The sequence below is a fragment of the Bactrocera latifrons genome, unplaced genomic scaffold (genome assembly GCF_001853355.1).
Source record: "Bactrocera latifrons isolate USDA-ARS-PBARC rearing strain unplaced genomic scaffold, ASM185335v1 scaffold_287, whole genome shotgun sequence".
Lineage (NCBI taxonomy): Eukaryota > Metazoa > Arthropoda > Insecta > Diptera > Tephritidae > Bactrocera > Bactrocera latifrons.
The window spans coordinates 142,292-162,572 of record NW_017536485.1 but is presented as its reverse complement, the minus strand read 5'-3'; the positions used below and the strand labels follow the sequence as shown (position 1 = coordinate 162,572).

Here is a 20,281-nt window from a genome sequence, read left to right as displayed (position 1 = left end):
TTCCCTTATTGTGTCGTCAATGATCTGTATTGTCTAATTATTCAAATATGAAGACGCCAGTAATGTCATAGAGGTCACTTAGCTGGAGGTCCAGGAAATGAGCTGTTTCGACGGATTCGGACTAAAAGGAGAAAGGGATTAAGTGACAATAACAAGAACGAAGCTGTGCTACTGTCACTCTTGTGTCACACGTCAATTCGAGCTCTTGTTCTGCGATGGTGGTTTCGGAATCCAAGTACACCATTCACTGAGAGTTAGTCAGTGAAGGTGTTAACGACTCCACTGTGAATGGTGTTCAATGGCCAATAGGGCAGTCCTCTCACAGGGATACCCGGTCGTTTATGATGCTAAGTGTTGTGGTGGTGCAGTAGCAGCAGCGACCACCTTGCGGAATAAACGTTCGCCAAACGAATGCGATCGTAGGAATGGATAGTGCGTTGAAGGTGCTCTCAGTGACTTCCGTGAAGCCGACCCAGTTAACTTTATTAAAGTCAACGTAGCTACAGTTGTTCATGGAAATAAAGTCATGGTGTTTTCTGATCACGATTATTATGGGCAAATGGTCTAATGCGAGAGTTAGCATAAGTCGCCAGGTTATGCCGTTTATCGGACTATCAATAGCTAGTTTGATGAAGGCGAGCTATGAAATAGAAGAAATGATGTCGAGGTGCTTTTTGGGCTCAACGCCGCTTAACCTGATAGCTAAATCCTGACAATCTAGGGTAATATCTTTGCGGTTGATGCTTGGTTTCTTGGACAGCATCTATCGATATGCCTTGCTGGTTCATAAATTTAACTATTATATTTGTTCGATCTTGTTCGTTGGTATGTTGCAATTAAAATGCAGTAATCAGGTTTATGGCGGTATTACGTGTGGTGCTCAGGTGGGAATACGACGGGAAACGAAACCAGCCAGAACAAGAACTGCATTTGGCTGATGTCATGTTCCGATACATTACGATCTGACACACGGCATAGACGGTGCGGAGAACTAAGAATTGCCTTGTGACCCTCGTACGAAGATTGAACCGGGATGAAGGTTGTGGGGGTAGGGGATTGATCAGACTGGGAGTCTTGCTGCCTAGCTGAGCTCGAGCTGTGTGCATTTTGCACAGCAGTTGAGGCTGCCGTCTCATTAGTGCGTTGGCTGCATGCAGTACTTCCTATGAACCTTAAAGCCATCTAATCAAAATGGAAATGGAATTATGGTGGAGCATTTTTGGCCAAACGCATCAGAAAAATTCCTTCGGATCCGAGTTGGACTCAATGCCAGCACAGATTAGGAAGTAGAACAACTCTTCTGATGGGTATTTCCATCTGATGCCAATATTACAATATTAGTTGACGACTGTCTTGGAAATTGTACTAAGAATTGGCAGTTCTAACAGGACGGCGCTACGTACCGCCGTAAATAATCTATTGTAGGATAAGTACGGTAAGTACTTACTTTTGTAGTCGTAGTCGTGGGTTTATGGCGTGGCCAATAAGATCGTGCGATCTCGCTGTTCCCTCAATTAAGTTGCGTCTGGTTGAAACTAGCGGCAAGCAAGCAAAATTTGAAACGTATCGCTAAAATCGATTGTTGAACAAAATTTGGATAGAAAAAGTCGCCTCTTCTTGGAACTTTTCAAGAGCCCATAAGGCGAAGAGTGGTCGCTTGGGAAGGTCAAGCGGGTTGCACAACCTGTATTTAGTATGCTTTCAATTTCAATAAAAAGAAAGTACCTATACTGGGACCACTCGTTATTTTTAACTTACCACGTACTAATAAAATGTCACCAGACTTTCATTAAGGTTCCTCATCCTTATTCGAAATCCTGATATGAATGATATGGCGCTGAGTCAAGTTTTCAGCCAATTTTATTCATTTTGGGCACAGAGATACACTATGAACGCCTAAACTAAACGTCATTAAGATATCTGAATTTTTACTCAATTTAGCGCTTGCACGGACGGACGGAAATACTGTCTCTTATACACATCTAGATGTGTATAAGAGACAGCATTTTGGGCACAGAGATACACTATGAACGCCTAAACTAAACGTCATTAAGATATCTGAATTTTTACTCAATTTAGCGCTTGCACGGACGGACGGAAATACGGACGAACATATAACAATATAACCCTATATCATATTCGATTAGTTTCAGATGGCAGCCACAATATTTAGGTGAATAAAGCTTTCTAGCAACATGTTGAGGGGAAATGAAATTCGTATATAATAACACTTAGATGAGGTTTGACTTGAGCCTTGACTGGATTCAAATTCGCCTAAAAATATGCTTTGAAAAAAAAGAGTTGCAAATATTTTTTTTATTTTTTATTCTAATTAAAATAGTAATCAGTACATAAAACGTAACCAAAGCACATATTAAACATTAGACAAACTACTTTACTATTATTATTTTTTTTTTTTAAACCCCACTTTTAACGGTTTGAGTTTAGCTCAATACCAATTATTATGAACTTTTAATACATATTCCTTTGACATCTTAAACTCTCAACCCTAATTGAATAACTACAACTAAAATTATACTCACATATAACACAACATGCCGACATAGAATTGTTTAAGCTACTAAAACAAAATAAACTTTGGCTTGGGTAAACTATATTTTCGGTTAGCTTTTCTAATATCCGCGCATTTCATAGTTATTGCACTGCGAATATCACGTTCTTCAGAATGAAATGTGCATTTCATAAAATATATTACATCCTGTATTTTGCGAGGGTCTAATTGTTTCTTAACAGGACGGTCCGGAAAAGCAGGCGAGAGATTACCACATATTGTGGATCTGGCAAGAGTTTGGCGATCGAAAAGTACTGACAGAAGCGACCGCGTTGCAGCTGATACTCCAGTCCAGTTAATTTTTTTCAAATCTTCTGTTGATAGCCATGTTCCATGAGGTCCTATTCTCAAACCATCACTGGATTGGTTGGCATAAACTGTATCAAGCGTTCGCTGAAGTAGCGGAGAGATTGATTTATGTAGAAGCGACTCCACTGAATTTACCGTATTTGGTGAGTCCAAATAGTCGATAGGCTCCGCTTTAATACCTGATGTTCTGCTAAGATCACAAACAACATCGTCGATACCCATTCGCTTGGGTAGCAATAATGCGAGGTCGTTGAAGTTCAGTTTCTTTTTGATTGAAGAACTTATTGTGTTTTGCTCATCCTCTCGTTCGTTTTTAATACTTTGAGATGGTAAAAGCACATCAAGCAAGTCACGACTTCTTGATTCTGGTATACCCTTTAAGTATTGTGGTATCTGTACCAACGCGGCTGTAACTTCATCTTGCAAACTCTTTTCTTCGGCTACTGCTAAGTATTCGTCTCTTTTTGACTTTTTTACATACAACTTGTATTTGATTTCGAATTCTCTTCGGCGTTTTAGTTGCATATCTGCTACGGATGAACCCTCCTCATAAGATTGTTGATGACTTTTTGATTTTGACAATTCTTTTCGCCGTTTTAATTGCAAGTCTGCAATGGATGGACTCTTGCTATCAGATTGTTGCTGACGTTTTGATTCTGACTCGCTTCGGTCATCGCTTTCTGCTGATTCCGCTTCGTGCGGCAAATCAGGTGTTATTTCCATTGATTCAATTTTCTCGCTTTTTATTTTAAAATTGCAAATCGCGAAGTCCATAATTGCAGAGTATTTTTTAATTTTGATGTTTCAGGGACGATAGTTGGGAATGTTATGATGGTGAGCGAACAAAATTTGTCATATTTATAACTATTTGATATTACTTGGAAAAAAATTGAACACAAAAATTACAAACTCTCGGACTTGAAATTTCGCTAAAATGTAGAAAGAAACAAATCTTAGGGATAATTTTCGAACTCCAAGAAAGAAGCAGTGTATTTGAGTATTTAGAAGTTTATACAATATGCTGTTCGTTAGGGTTTAGTCGCTCAGAAACTCTCCTAGAGACGACTACTACCAATGCTCGAATATTGAGAAATCGAGGATCTCGCCCCCCCTAAGGAAAGAAGTTCTGCACCAAAACGAATCTTAAGGAAGGAATCGTGGAAAAACTTAGCTCCGGTCTGGGTGAAGCAGATGTACGTATGCGGTCCGCCAAAGTCATTTCAGAAGCAATTTTGGTTCACACCGAAACCATGGACGGAAACATACTACATACGATATAAGACCAACCAGCTCCACCAGGAAAAGGATCTGATTGTCGTCCTCAGAGGCGTCCTGGAATATTTCGACCACCAAACCATTCTCAACTAATTGAGACAAAAAGTTCCAGCGGTGAAGAGCGTACAGGCTCAAAAAATGTCGACCCAAAGACCTCCAAGGCTCTTCCACAAAAAAAAACCACACCCATTGCCACTCTCAGGTGCAAGAAAACCGATCGATTCAGAAGGCCATGCATATTGGCAAACCCTTCCGTTCCCAACTAAACCATTATTTGTGCGGGATGAGATAGATACCGAGAGTAGAAGAGGGAAGCGACACGCATTTGCAGACAGAAAAAGAGAGAGGCCGAAATACGTAAGTACGAACTTGACAAGCTGGCTGATAGGGTTGTGCTCGAAAATTTTACGAAAAGATGCGGCTTTCAAGACTGCCCTATCCTTATAGTACCGCCAGAAGTGATCTAGTAACCAATGCCCAGAGCATACTAAAATTATGGAGAGAGCATAACACCAGGAGATAGTGAAGCTGATTCTCCAATCGATGACAATGAAACAGACATTCCATTATCCGACCATGAAGAAGTTAGCAATTACCCGCAAGAAGAACAACAAAGCGGCGGGGCCGATGGATTGCCAGCCGAGCTGTTTAAACACGGCGGCGAAGAACATGCAACAATTCTTTATAGAATATGGTCGGACGAAAGCATGACCGGCAATTTTAATTTAAGTGGGCTCTGCCAAATTCACCCACAATCTGCGCCAACTACCGTGGGATAAGTCTCCTAATCATCGCGTATAAGGTTTTTTCGAGCGTATTGTGTGAAAGATTAAAGCCCACCGCCAACAAACTGATTGCACCTTATCAGTGTGGCTTTAGACCTGGCAAATCAATAACTGACCAGATATTTACTATGCGTCAAATCTTGGAAAAGACCTGTGAAAAGAGAATCGGCACACACCACCTCTTCGTCGATTTCAAAGCTGCTTTTAACAGCTTGATAAGGAGCTGCCTTTATACCGCGATATCTGATTTTGACATCCCCGCAAAACTAATACGGTTGTGTAAACTGGCGTTAAGCAATACCAAATGCTGCGTCTGGATCGGGAAGGACCTCTCCGAGCCGTTCGATACAAAACGAGCTTTCAGACAAGGTGACTCCCTATCGTGCGACTTTTTCAATCTGTTGCTGGAGAAAATATTCGAGCTGTTGATCTGATCACAGCAGTGACTTCAGCAACGAAAATTGTTATTGAAATAAAKTTTTCGTTGACGCTTTATCCCATGTCGTGGGCCTGTGACGTGGTCTCCAAAAGTGTGCCATTAACATCGCTCACCTATTTTTTGTGGGATTATGTGAAGTCGATTGTCTAAGATGATAAGGACGAGGCGCTGTGCTCTTTGGAAGAGAATATTCGACGAAATGTTTCTGATATACGGCCCGATCGCTGTAAAAGGTGACCAATAATCGCTAATTTGAAAACATGAAGGCAAACACTTATCGTTATAATAAAGTTAAATTCTTGGTCATAACTTTAAATATTACTTCTTTTCGAAAACCAGATGTCTTTGTAAATTTTCGAACCAACACTTGAAGTAGCGGTGATGCAAGAAATAAGTTTAGTAATTATTTCGGTTTTTAGAGATTGATAAGGTATATAGTAAGATCTATTGGCTTAATATAAGAGAGAGTATAACTTTGAATGCAGAAATGGTAATACTCCTGCATAAGGAATAAGATAGTAAGAAAGAAAAGCTTTTCAAATATTTATACGAGTCACATATATTTTTAAATTTTCGGAACTACAAATAACATTCACGCGTAACATAACATATATACAATTGGGGTGCTAAAACAATTTACTCAATAAATAATTCATAACCCCACAATTTTGACTTATTATTTTACGGATTCTACCTTCGGAACAATCAAATTTCTGTTTCAAAATGTATATTAAATCTTTAACTTTAACTTTAAGGAATTGACCTTTAAGAGGACAAATGCGATCCTGCAAACTTCCTAACGAATGAGCACTCAGAGTATGTGTGGCAAGTGTTTCGCGATCGAACATTACATCCAAAAGTGATCGCGTGGCACTTAATATGCCCTTCCACCTAATTTTTCCATTCGGTCCTAGTGCAAAATCAGACAACCCGTCATTTGTAGAGAAAACTTCATTCACATTCACAATATTGGAAAGTTGGTTTTCCTTATTCCGTTCCTGCACCTTATTAAGTGCTTTCTGTACTAACGAGGTGTGGACCTTTTCTTTTAAATTTGAGGTATTCAATATGCCCAATTCGTCAATTGGCTCCCCGTGTATAACTGCTGAGACATCTTCGAAGATCGGTTCAAGAGCCATAGATCGCATAATCTCATCAATGCTGTTATTTTCGCCTAATGCAGAGTCTCGTAGCGAATACTGTGGTATCTGCACCATGGATGGTTTTACTAAACTTGACTGTGCTTCTTCATGAACTATTATATTATCGTCGGGAAATTTTTTTGCCATCAAATTGAATTCGGTTTGGCAATCTCTTTGGCTTTTTGTTGGCAGTTCTTTTTCAATGGGTGCTCTCGCTGGTGCCTCATCCAAAAAAGCTAAAGTCAAATCAAGTGCTATTTCTGTTGATTCAATGAATTTGTTTTCTAATTCAGTATTATTCGTACTGGTCGCGGTGTTCATAATTGCAGCGTGTTTAAAGTGCGGATGATTCAGGGTCAATGGTTGAGAATGTTATGATGATGAGCCGGAAAATTTACCATTTTTTTACACATTTAATTTTATGGTAGCTTTTTCGCTTAGAAACTATGAAAAAAAAAATACTAAGGACCGAAAAAGAATAAAAAACTGGTGAATATTGAATTCAGCATCTCAAAATTGAAAACATTTTCAACCAATCTGGGAGATATCACTCTTTGACCAAAAACATTTACAAGAAAGAAGTACTGCGAGATCCATTCTGAATTTGCTGTTGAGGCAACACCACATTTTATAAATATATACTGGATGAAATGAACAGAATAAAACTTTAAGCAAACGCTGTGAAAAACATATGTTTTTAATGCAATTAGAGTTGCCGTGCTATCACAATTAGTGAAAATATACTGGAAATTAGTTCCTTTGAGGCTTAAAGTGAACTTAACATTACCTAACAAATATTTCAGCTCTTCTTTAAAACGGAAGAGACTATATTTCGAAATCCTATTACAACTTTTTAACAAAATCTGTAATTCAAAAGTTTTCTTTTCATTATCAGTTTTGGTTGTAATTAACCATGGCGGAACCCTGGCCATGAGATCGGACAATGGAACGGCTAGAGAATGAAACAAAGTGAAGAAACAGTGATTTTAGCGTTTCTCTCATCTCCTGAAAACTTAAATATAAAACATAAACAGAAACAGAAAAACCGAACAAAGGCAAGTACAAAAAATTATCCTGCAATAACAAAAACATACATGTCTGTTTTAGTTTACACTTCTTCACACTGTAGTTAAAGAAAATCTTAATGACCAAACAAGTTGGGCTGTTAGCAGGTCTGTACGCCTTTTCATAGTCTGGAATATTCCAAAAGAATGTGAAAAATAAATTAAAACAAACTAAACTTTTACATCGGCTGCACCGAAGCCAGAATACCCTCCATATATAAAAAAATGTTTATACAAGAAATTGATTTTATTAGGTCGATTTCAACAATTCCTTCGAGTAGTATTGGTAATAATCAGTGCCAAATTTCGAGAAAATACATCGTCACATAAAAAAGAATCCCAGGCAACGACTTCGGTTTTGACGTAGAGCAGCTTCTTAGGGAGAAAAAAAGGTGTGCAAATTTTCAGATCGATTTCTCAAAAACTGAAGGAATAGGTCGAATTTTTACATTAAGGCAGATAAGACGGATAAACAGACGAATATAACTAAAAGAACACAGCTTGTTATTCGCATGATTTATTTACATATATGTTTTATTGGGTCTCCGACAGGCTAAAAACTTCGTGACAAACGTAGGAGCTGCTCCCGCGTCCTCTTTAGCGGATAAAAATTAGGCTGGCCAAAGCAAAATAGTACAAAGTACCTAAACTTGACCTTATCTAGGAACACATCATCACAGATTAAGTGCTGGAACTAAAATAATTGTTTGGTCTGCGTTCCAGTTTATTAGCTACTATCTCAGATCTAATTTTCCCAAAATATTTCTCAATATGCAGTTACCTTTTGATGCTGGTTGGAAACATATTTTCTTATTTAATTTTCCGTCTGAAGGATTTTTTTCTAAATATGTTTGGAAATATCTGTACGGTAACCAACAGTTACAGTTTAAAAAAAAAAAGGGTTATAAGTTCTGAAGAGTATTTATTTACATATCCATGGGTTTAATAAATTAAATTTTTAAATAACTTAATTCTTTGATTTTAAAGCTGCATTTCACAGCGCAAAAAGGATCCGAATTTATGCCGCGATATCTGAATTTGATATCCACGCAAAACTAATACTAAAAATACCAAATTATAAGAAAGGATCGGGAAGAACCTCTATGAGCCGTTTGATTCCAAATGACGTTTCAAACTAGGGGACTCTTTATGGGCGACTTATTCAATCCACTGCTGGAATAGAATAATTCAAGCTGCAGAGCTGAATAGAGAAGGTACAATTCTGCAAGATTGTACAGCTGGCGTACGCCGATGACATCAATGTCGTTGGCCGTAACAGCAGCGCCGTTAGTTCTGCGGTCTAACCATTGGACAAAGAAGCGATGTAAATGACATGGTAATGAACAAGGACAAGACGAAATATCTCCTCTCATCAAACAAACATGTCAGACAGACTGCGAAGCCGCAGATAATTTCGCATATCATGGACGCAGCATTAACAGCAAGTACGAAAAACAACACAGAATAACTCTTGGCAACAATACAGGCTTCGGACTGAGTAGACAGTTGAGAAATAAAGTCCTCTCTCGACAAAAAAAGAGCAAACTATAGAAGTTACTCATCACTACCGTCCTACTATATGGTGCAAAGGCATGGACGATGACAGTATCTGATGAGTCGGCGTTACGAGTTTTCGATAGAAATGTTCTGCGGAAGATTTATGGTCTCTGCGCATTTTCAAAGTGAATACCGCAGTCGATGGAGCAATGAGATATACGACAACATTAACATAGTTCAGCGAATTAAGATACAGCGGCTGCGCCGGTTAGGTCAAGTCGTACGTATGGACGAAAAGAGTCCAGCTCTGAAAGTATTCGTCGCCCAGGCTAGAGCATATTCGTTTATATTTTTAAAGTGATCTAATCATTTGTGAAGATGATTTTTTTATCTTATTTTCATTAGTGGGGAACCATAGCTTTATTTGTGGAGGTTTTAATTGCAAATCAATATAATCGATTTCGTCAGATGTCGCCGTTGACGTGTTCCAAGGAGTGGCTTTATTTCTGTTGACTTTGTGTCTCAACATTCCGGTTCGTTTCAGTGTCAGTATCAAGTTCTTGTTGGAATTTTAAAAGGAAAGAGCATTAAACCGGCATCTCGTTATCAGCGGTATTACTGTCAGTCTCTGATAGATACGTTTAACCACTTTGTCTACGTCCATAGCTACCATTTTTTCAAACTTACCATATTTATGGTATTCAGCAAGAGCTTGGTCTTATTATTATTATTATTTATTTTTTTTTTTTTTAAAAGTTATTTTTATTATAAAAAACATATGTATAAATGAAACGTTTTAGAGAAGTTCTCGAAAAGCTTTATTCAAAAACTATCTCTATAAAGCATCCAAAATTCCTTTTTGGTATATTTGGGAGTCGAAAACATACTTACCTTGAACAAAGTTAGACCCAATCTCACATGTTACATGTGTCCGGTAGAAGGCTGAGCTCATTATTTTGAACTTTTATTATAATAATAAAAACATGTTTTTCAAATGTGGTTTGGAAAATAAAGCCTTCTACAATTACATTTTCCACACTTCTATTATTATATGCGTGTGAAGGCATCAGACTTAAGTTGAACTAAGTTGGACATAACCTCAAACAGCCGCTTTGTATGCGCATATATGAAGTCACGCGTTGAAAATTTCTTAACAAATACTTGACTGTAAATAGCGCTTATGCGTCTACGCGGAAAAAGTCAACCTGCTAGCGCTTAAATGAAAGCGAAACAGATTAATCAAGGCTTATCTGTCTGTAGTGACGTTGCGGCTGTTACGCATATAAATCTAAATTCCCAAAACAAATTGCTGATAAATTTACTGTTGCGTCTGCAGGCGTTGAATACTTGCATGCCGTGTTTCCACCAAATCATACATCAACCAACTTGGCTCCCTTATCTTGAGACACTTTTTTCTACAAATTCCTTCGTGCTGCTGCTCGACGTCGCAAAGTTTCGCCGAAAAAATGTAAATTGATGTCATATTTTACAACAAACATATAAAATGTGGAAATGACGAGCCTGAAGCTGTCAGTGTAGAGGGAGAACATCTCTTGCGGAAAGAGAAGCGAAATTACTACGAGGATAATGATGATAATTTAAAGCGTTGCATACCTTAGGGCAGGGAAGAGTACGCGACTTGGCTTTAGGTAAGTGAAATGAAATAAGATTGCAAAGAAAGTAAAAGTAAGATTGGGTAAATAAAAAATACAATCAAATAAAAAAGTTAAACTAATTATAGCAAATAAAAAAAAAACAACAATAAAATATTATTATATTATGTTCAATTAAAGTGAAAATAAAACAAAACAAAGTATTTTAAATAATTAAAGAAGAAAAAACGTTAATTTCGGCGACACCACAGGTATAATACACGGCCTCCACGGAATCACAGCAGAAACCCGAGCAACCGGCGGAACTGTTGAATATGTAAAACGCCTGCCTCGAAGCAGGAATATTCACACAGCAAAGATGGCATAAAGAATATATTAATTGTCCGAAACGCCTTCAACAGCACTAGATGAATGAACATGATCGAAGATCTTGAAGAAAGCTTTAAAATCTACGACTACCTCAGAGCTTACTTACTGTATGAAACTAGAGAGGGATCACAATAGATAGCGGTCGCGGCAGGAGCAGCAGTAGGATCCATTTGAGACTCGGACTTGTGGAACATCACCTACAACGCTATACCAAAACTCGAAATGCCAGACGAATAGTACTTAATTGGCTACGCGGACGATATTGCAGCAGTAATTACAGTACGAGACACAAAAGAAGCACGAAGAGAGCTTAATATTTTTAGGACACTAAAACTGTAATCTAAATAGGCATAAGACTAGATCCCGAACTAAACAGGCAGGCACAAATCCAGCACGCCATAGGAAAGGCAGCGAAAATCACCTCGTAACTTAGCAGAGAAAGCGGGCATGTAAAGAGAAAGCACCTAATGTTGACGACGCTCAGCGCCCTTTTATACTCAGCTGAGATCTGAAAGGAAAAATCTGTGGAAGCTGAAGAAAACATCGTAAAATAAGAAGACCGCAATAGAAGAAATAATGGAAGACAACTATAACAACATGGTAACGAAGATGGGAGAACGAGCATATAGACGGCCAGAGAAGTCGGCTTTTACACAACCCAGCTGTTAGCCAGTCACGTATACTACAAAAAGTACCTTTACAGAATGGGAAATGACGAAGAGCCGTTATGCCTATGCAACGACGCGACAGAAGACAACGCTGAACACACATTTTTTGAATCTATGTGATGATAACGCACCGCCGTAGAAGACCCGGTTAGGCAAATAAGCGCGGACAATTCACCGGCGTCATGCTGGAGAGTAGGAGAGACGCAGATGAACAAACGTAGAGTTAATGCAAAGTAAAAACTGTAAAATTGGTTACAAATGAAAATAAGATCATTAATTTTGGCTTAAGAACTCTTCATTAGCAAAATTTTCATTATTAATTTTTAGCTATATTCAAAGCGACTTTCGTAAACAATCAATGGTGCCCTGCGAAATTTCAGCAATTCGTGCGCTTTCCTTCGGTACCTCGCCGCTCTCTCTATGCCCTACGCGCGGCTGTGCTTATTTGCCTGTGCGTGTCATGTTGCCATTGTTATCATAATGAAATATCCAATCTCCCTAATTTGGCAGCATAATGGCATAGGCAGCTATCAATCATCTTCGGTGGACGGAGACGACAACAGCGCCTGCTGCTGGAGTTTGTCACAGTACGAATTATGTATATGCTCATGACGTACAGGCATACATACATATTATATATGAGCACTTAGTATGTGACAACCAAGGCGCTTTCAGCAACAGTATTCAATCGTGTTGTTGTTGTTGATTTTTGCAATACTTTCTTGTCGATCGGCTGCGCCGAAAGCGGTTAATATTGATGATGGAGAAATTACAGTGAAGAAAACAACGACGACAACAAAGAAAAACAACAACAACAGTAAGGAAAACATGAACAGAAAATATTCGCAAATTCTTGGACCAGCGAGGAAGAGCGAGGAGTGGGCGTAACGTTGAACAGACGGCACTTAATTTTATAGATTGTGTCAATATTTTTTGCAGCGCTTACGCTTTTTATAAATACATTTATATACTAGTTATAAGTAAAAGTATGAAAATATGTGCGCAACAACAACAAATGTTTGTGGCTTGTCCACCACAGTGTTTTCAGCATCATTTGCTGTGCAAATATGCGTGACGCGACGGCGAAATCGAAGGCAGAAATATATGCGCCGAGGATGACATTCACCAAAGTCTGCAACAACTAATCAGGCAGTAGTCGTCGCCATTCGGGCACGAGCGTGCTGCATAGTCACCAATTGCTGCCACAGTTGCAAGTGGAAAAAATAAATAAATTTTGACAACCATTTATCAAAACAAGTTGATGGCAAAGCGTACAGTCCAACGCGGCAACAACTACTGCGAATTATTTCGCTCAGCGAGCATTTATGTGTGTGTGTGTGTGTGTGTGTGCTGACTCGTATCCATTACCCCAAAGTACATAATTAAGTGATTGAAGTTTGAAGCTTTGAGACTGTGGACCGTTAACCATTCACTGTTGACTGTTCATAATGAACTGGTTGATTGAACGGCACTGCAAATTGCTTGAATTACAAAGAGAAATTGTGCGGAGAACTGGAAAGTGACGGGAATTGGCAAACTTAATGAGCAATTATGGAGAACCTGTTGTGTGAAGTCCTGCAGAATACGTATAGTTTGTGGTAGTTTTTCCTCTTAGAAAAGCGAGGACACGGTGGAGAGAATGTTTTATTTTTTTGCCGTTAGATGGAGCAACATCATAAGACCTTAACAGATCGTCAAAGCCTTCTGAGCATATCAAAAACTTGTTGAGACGACTAAAATAAGTTTCGGCTATGTCTACTGGTTCACCGAAGATAAGCCTAACGAGATGGAAAAAGTGCCAGGAAGTTTACACCTAATCCATACAACTTTGATGGATTGATAGGGAAGTGACTTGATGCTATATCTACTGAGTTCAGACGCTTCTTGGCTGGCTTTGAGCGCAAGATTAGCGCTAGTCGGAGTAAATGATCAAATATCTAATAGAGGCTACAGTGGTCCAGAAAGAAGAAAATTTCAGCGTTTTCTTACTCACCAAAATATCTGAGTCTTTTAGAAAAATTACGTCTATTGGAGGGCGGAAGACAGATACTTTATATCAGTTGCTTAAAATTAAAGGATGTGGTTAAAAATTATAAAAGGATCCTTTAAACTGATATCAGCTGATTAAAAGTTATACCAGTTGCTAACAAATTATACCAAATCCGAATAATTTATAGCAGTGGTTCAAAGAATTGTTCCATACAATGAAACCAATCCCTTAAAAGTTAAATTAACACATTAAAGGCTACACCAGTAGCTTATATATTATACCAGATACCCATAATTTATGCCAAATGCTTCACACTAAAATTTTTTTTTATAAATTTTCACAATTTTTTCAAAGTTCTATAAGCATGTTTTAAGTTATACCAGTTGCTTTCTAATTATACCAGATTCCTACAATTTCAAGCAGTTGCTTAGAAATAAGGAAAATTGCTTAAAAAGTTTACTAGTTCCCAACTTTTATGCCGATTATAAATTATACCAGTTGTTAAAAAATTATACCAAATTCTTAAAATTTACAGCAGTTGCTTAAAAAGTAATGGCATATATTGGAAACCAATTTCTTTAATGTTGTATTAGCTGATAATTAATTATACCAGTTTGTTTATAAATTGTATTATTGCATTATATATAACATAGTTTCGGATCTTACATTCATTAAGCGCATGATTACTGGTGACGAGACGAAACTGGCAAATAATCTAGCGAATGCCCCAACCCTAGAAACGAGCCGAAACAGAAAAAATTATTGAAAATGGAACACCTGACTTACTAACTTTCTGAAGTCATGTATAAAAAAATGTTAGGCAAAAACGAAAAAGATTGCCGCAATCCGTATATTTAAATGCGTTAATACTTGTTCAACAGTGAATAATGCATAAAAATCTGTCACAGCAATAAATCTAATCAAATACCAAAAAAGATATGAACCCACTTGACACCAGCACATACATATAAAAAATGCAAGTGTGTTGCAACATGATGATCACATGCTGCGCCAAGTTGACATATTATCGCACTTTTCACACGGTCATTAATCACAGCGCACACACATACATGCCAACATGTAGGCCACGCCCCTTTGGCCACATTAGCAATTCCCAGTCAACATGGTTTATACGTTCCAAACTCTTATGAAAAAGAATTAAATGGTGTGAAATCGCGTAAAAGACAAATTTCTTTGCTACAATTCTCGTGAGAACGCGCAGGGGACAGGCGGAGCGTTGTGGAAAGGAACTTTTATGAATCTGATTTGTGTGTGCACCAGGCACAAGCAAAAAAGATTAAGTTAAGTGTCGCTAAAATAAATTTAATCGCGCCTGGCGGTGAAATACCGGGGCGTATACGTAACATGAGCACTCGGGTAATTTGCTTTGCAATGCCTTTGGTGCTGTGCGGCTATGCCTAAAACAATGTCCACTTACACATGTGCACGTTGCTTATTTTACCGAATTTATGTCAATCACTGTGAGTTAACATTGCGCTCATTTGGGTATCTCAGCTTCGTTCTGTGATTTATGATTCTTCTATCAAATGTAAGGCTTGGCGAGTCGATTATTTTCGCAAATGAAATGTCGATTTGTTTCAGTAACCTCAGGCGATTTGCGCGTTGGTCGGGTAATTTGTGAATGTGAATGTTCTTTAAAAGCTTATATGAGTAGTAGTTCTTTATATTTTGAAAATTTTTCGTGGTTTATTAGAACATTAAAAAAATCGCTAGAAAGCTTATCAAATTTTTAGTTAAGCAATTATTAAGCAAAATTTATACCGGTGGCTTCCGGTAAACTATATTTACTGATTATTGGTTATACCAGTTGCTTATAAATTATGCCAAATACGTATAATGTATGCCAGTTGCTTAAAATAAAGGAATTGTTTATAAATTTTAACAATTCTCTGAATGTTATGTATATAGGCATGTTGCAAGTTATACCAGCTGCTTAGAAATTATACCAAATCCGTATAATAAAAACCAGGTGCTTAAAATGTAGTTGAATACAATATATGTGTATCAATTCCTAAGAGTTATGTTAGCTAATTGTAAATTATACCAGTTGCAGACAAATTATACCATATTTGTATAATTTATAACAGTCGCTTAAGAAGTAGTTGCTTACAATGGAAGCCAATTCCTTTACTTAAAATGGTGTTCTGGTGAACATTTGCGTATCAATTTTTAAAAAGTTACATTAGCTAATTTTGATTTATACCAGTTGCCTACAAACTAAACAAAATCCACATAAACTAAACTAATTGCTTAAAAATGAAGGAATTTGCTTACAATTTTACTAATTTATTACTTACAACGACGACTATAAATTATACCAGTTGTAAAAAAATTATACCAAATCCATATAATTTATAGTGGTTGCTTAGAAAATAATTTCATACAATGTAAACCAATTTATTTAAAGTTATATCAGATGCTAATAAATTATACCAGTTGCTTATAAATCATATTACTGCATTATAATTTTGTAATTAATAATCAATTCTGCCCATTGTTGATTAAGCAAACACAACTTTTGTGAAAAAAAAAAATTGTTATGCTATTTGCCAATATTCTAGCCTCATATTGAGCAATCATAGATAACTTTACAATTCATAAATGATAAAGAACAGCACCAGCTAACGGTTCACGGCATATGCTCCGCGCCCGAAATTAATGAAGTGCCAAAATGAGAGAGTGAGGGTTTCGAATTCGCGCAGCGCGTGCTGTTTAGCCGACAGATATTAATGAACTCACCAAAAAGCAACCCCACTTTCACAAGCGCCATATACTTATATGGTATATCCCACCAAGGGGTGTATATCAAGTATCAGTGTGTCCACATGTGAACCAGCTGTTCACGGGACGCAAGGGTGAGCGGAAAAACATGTGCTTGCTGCACACCCCCACATCCCCCGTTGTGCGGAATTTACAAATTACTTAATCAGCCGCTGCAAATGCTTCGTATCCGATTAGTTGTTGTTGCTGCGGCGAACTTTATTTACAGATATAGTTGTTTATTGTTGTTGTTTAATAATATTTTAATAGATGTGTGTTTGTTGCTTCGAAGTTCGAAAAAACAATGGCGGTTAATTGTGATTGTGTGCCCATGCATGTGCCTCCATGGTAATGTGTGAGTGTGTCGGTGTCGAGCAAACTGTGGGGCGTTGCATGGGCAAACACAATTGATTTATGTTTTGCGGTTTTTTACAATTTGCCAAATTTAAACACTTATCTACATTGGTGTGCGTGTGGCGCCACTACACTCACCCACACACGTGTGTGTGTGTGTTTATTGTTGGCGCTTGCTCCCCGCGGATTTTAAATGAATTTGTCGTTTCATGTTTCCAGTTAGTATTAGCAATTTATTATTGGATAGACGATTACTAGAAACACACACATACACACATATTTACTGCGGGTGTTTAATGCCTGGAGTTGCTCACACACACTGTCACACATACATTTACAGGCAATGCTTTCAATTAATTAGGAATTTTCACATTATTGACCTCAGCGTGGGGCTGTGAGGTGAGAAGCGATTGGATTTTTGGTTATTTGTTAATGCTTTCTCCACCGCAAATTGTGTTGCTGTTACTCTGGCAGCTGTGCAATAATCAGCAATAACGGTGAATAACATTACAGAAATAAATTGCTAAAATATTGAATTTACGCCTAAAAGCAGAATTTGTGTGGGCATAATGTAATGAGCTCATCTGAGCAAATATTAATTGAGTTGTGATTTAATTAATAACTTGGAATTTTTGAAGGAAATAATTAACCAGTGAATAAAAAACATGGATTTGTTTATGCTTGCATGCGTAGCTGTTTCCTTTGGGCTCATAAAAAACTTGAACAGGTTTTCTGACTTTCTTTGTAAGCTTTAACGCAATCCAAAACGTTAAAGCTCAAGTTTGGAAATTTTACTTACTTTAATCAAGAGATATTGGGTAGTCGAAAAAGACTTTTCGTATTTTGTCAATAGGTGTCGTTGCAGAGCGCAGTGGGCTACGAATCACATTGTGTCATACCATATGGTGTTGGAAAAGTGAGATTTTAAATTTTTTTTATAATTTAATTTTATAAATTCAGAAAAGTGAAAAAAAACAGGTGTTCAAAAATGAGTGAATATAATGGAGAAATTCGCTATATTTTGTAATTTTTGTATAAAAATGGGAAAAATGCCATGAAAGTCAGCAATGAAATTTTTGAAGTTTACGGAGACGTTGCAGTATCAGTTCGTGTAGCACAACAATGATTTGCTTGCTTCCGTTCTGGAAATTTTAATGCTAAATATGCATGCCTCTGGTCAACCTATTGCTGAAAGAGTCCATTAAATTGACCTTGACCGTCACATAAGCAGCCATGACATCGCTAGGGAACTTATTTATAAAGGTTGGCTATGAAAGAAAGCTCAATGTTTGGGTACCACATGAATTGGCTATGAAAAATTTAACGGACCGAGTAAACATCTGTGATTCTTTGCTGAAACAAAATGAAATCGAACCACTTCCGAAGCGACTGGTAGGAGGAGACGTAAAGTGGATACGACAATAATGTGCGCAAAAGGTCATGGTCCAAGCATGGGGAAGCTCAACAAATGGTCGCAGGCTAGGATTAACGTCTCGAAAGGTTATGCTGAGGGTTTGGTGGGATTAGAAAGGAATTATTCACTTTGAGCTGCTTCAGCCTGGTCGAACGATTTACTGTGGACAACTGATGAGATTGATGCAAGCAATCGAAAAAAAAACGTCCAGAACAGATCAACAGAAAGTTCTTCCTCTACTTCCATCAGAACGACGCTAGACGACACACATCTTTGATGACTCAGCAAAAACTGGAAGAGCTTGGCTGGAGCTTGGCAGAAGGATTTTGCCATTGTCATCAGCTGTACGGTCTCCTACAATGCCACATAAAATAGGTCAGTGCTAATGCTACGTATTGTAGACATTATTTTCCTAGTCTTGAGCACACTGTCAGGGAACTCTAGGCTAATATCGCTGACAATAGACAGCGTTTCGAAAAAGTAGATCTATTGCTACCTTTATGGTGGTCAGTTGGGCTTAGAAAGCCTAAAAGTGCAGCTGAGGAGAGTTTACGACAGTGTATTCCTTCACCAACCCTCCTACCATCATAAAGCTCACCGCCCTTCTTTTCCAGCAAATTCTTCCCTGTCATGCCTCCTTCGACGGTATGTGAGCAGATAAGCGACAGTTAGGGCTAGGATTCGTGACTCGGTTATCCAAGTAACGAAGATTTGGCGACCTGGTAATTCAAGTATTTTGGAATGAAATGAAAGTGTGCGAGTTATTTAGAGCATCTACCCGCATGGTCATCTAAGACCACCCAGACTGTAAAACAAAGAGACACTCTCACGAAACAAAAAATTTCGCAGAACATTATAGGCTTAACTTTGGTTTGGTATAGCCAAAGTTCTTACCTCTTGTCAATGACACCGGCAATAGCTGTCAACCCTGCTCAAAAAAATTAATTGACTACTGCTTCCAGGTAATGTTGTTTTTCTCTTGTGTTGCATTTATAAATACCATACATTGTGCAAGTGTATATAGCTGGCTATCAACTGAGTATCCTTGTTTTAACTGAGTTTTAAACCACTGATGACGTCATTTAGAAAAAATAAGTTTTCAAAAATAATCTGATTACACACACAACTTTATATAAAAGTATTTTAAACATAAAAACCTGCCTGCGAAATTTCGACACCTAATTAGAATATCAGAAATTGTTTAAAATATAACACTGACGTCAATGGACACTTAATTACAGCTATATTTCTGGTTATAAATAAGCAATCACACTTAATTTTAGGCCTTGAATATTGATTTTAATGAAACTCAGCGCAATTTAATGCGATAAAAATAGGAATTTCGTTAAAAATTAAAAATTAATTGAGCACATAACATACTAAGTTAACACATTGGCGCCAAGTGTGCATTTCAAAATTGAAACTGGAAAATGTATTACGCTCGCACGTACGTATGCTCGATTGTAACACGTCTTGCTCCGGTTAAGTTACGCTTATAAAGATGTCAGTGTTTTATTGCGCTCCCGCAAATGTGACTAATGACTGGCGTCTGCTTGAGTCAGCTCATTCTTCTGCTGTCCTTCCCTCAAATGAGAATAAGAACAAGTACGATAAAAACAAACTTAATTTTAAATTACGTGTTTATTTCGTGCTTTTATTAACTTCGAATTTCCATTGCACGCTTTCTTTGCTGTGATTTCAAGCAGTTGCTTGCTTTGTAATTTGTCATTTTGGATCTCTTTTTCTAAATTTTTCCATTTAATTGCCGAAATAACAGCGCGCGTGTTTTTTTTTTTTTTGGTTATAAAGAGGGCTGACTTTCTAAGTTGGCAGAACATTTTTAGCAGCTAATTAACTTGTGATTTTAGAGAACTTAATTAGTTCTTTCCGCTCTTTGCGCACTTACCTTTAGAAAAAAGATAAATAAAGGTTGCTTATAGTGAAAGAAAAATGAGACAATGAACATTGTGTGATTTCAGTTGTTAATTATAGTGAGTAACTTCTTAGAA

The 20,281-nt window shown here is 37.6% G+C and overlaps 2 protein-coding genes across 2 annotated transcripts in view; both read right to left on the bottom strand.

Moving 5' to 3' along the window:
- The window catches only part of LOC108970156, a 245,029-nt gene that overhangs the window by 107,009 nt on the left and 117,739 nt on the right, over window positions 1–20,281 (bottom strand). The gene's annotated exons all lie outside the window — the stretch shown is intronic.
- Window positions 5,460–8,475, bottom strand: LOC108970158. The gene has a single exon (XM_018935359.1). It carries the CDS (start codon window positions 6,841–6,843, stop codon window positions 6,007–6,009), a length of 837 nt encoding a protein of 278 aa, XP_018790904.1. The 5' UTR covers window positions 6,844–8,475; the 3' UTR covers window positions 5,460–6,006.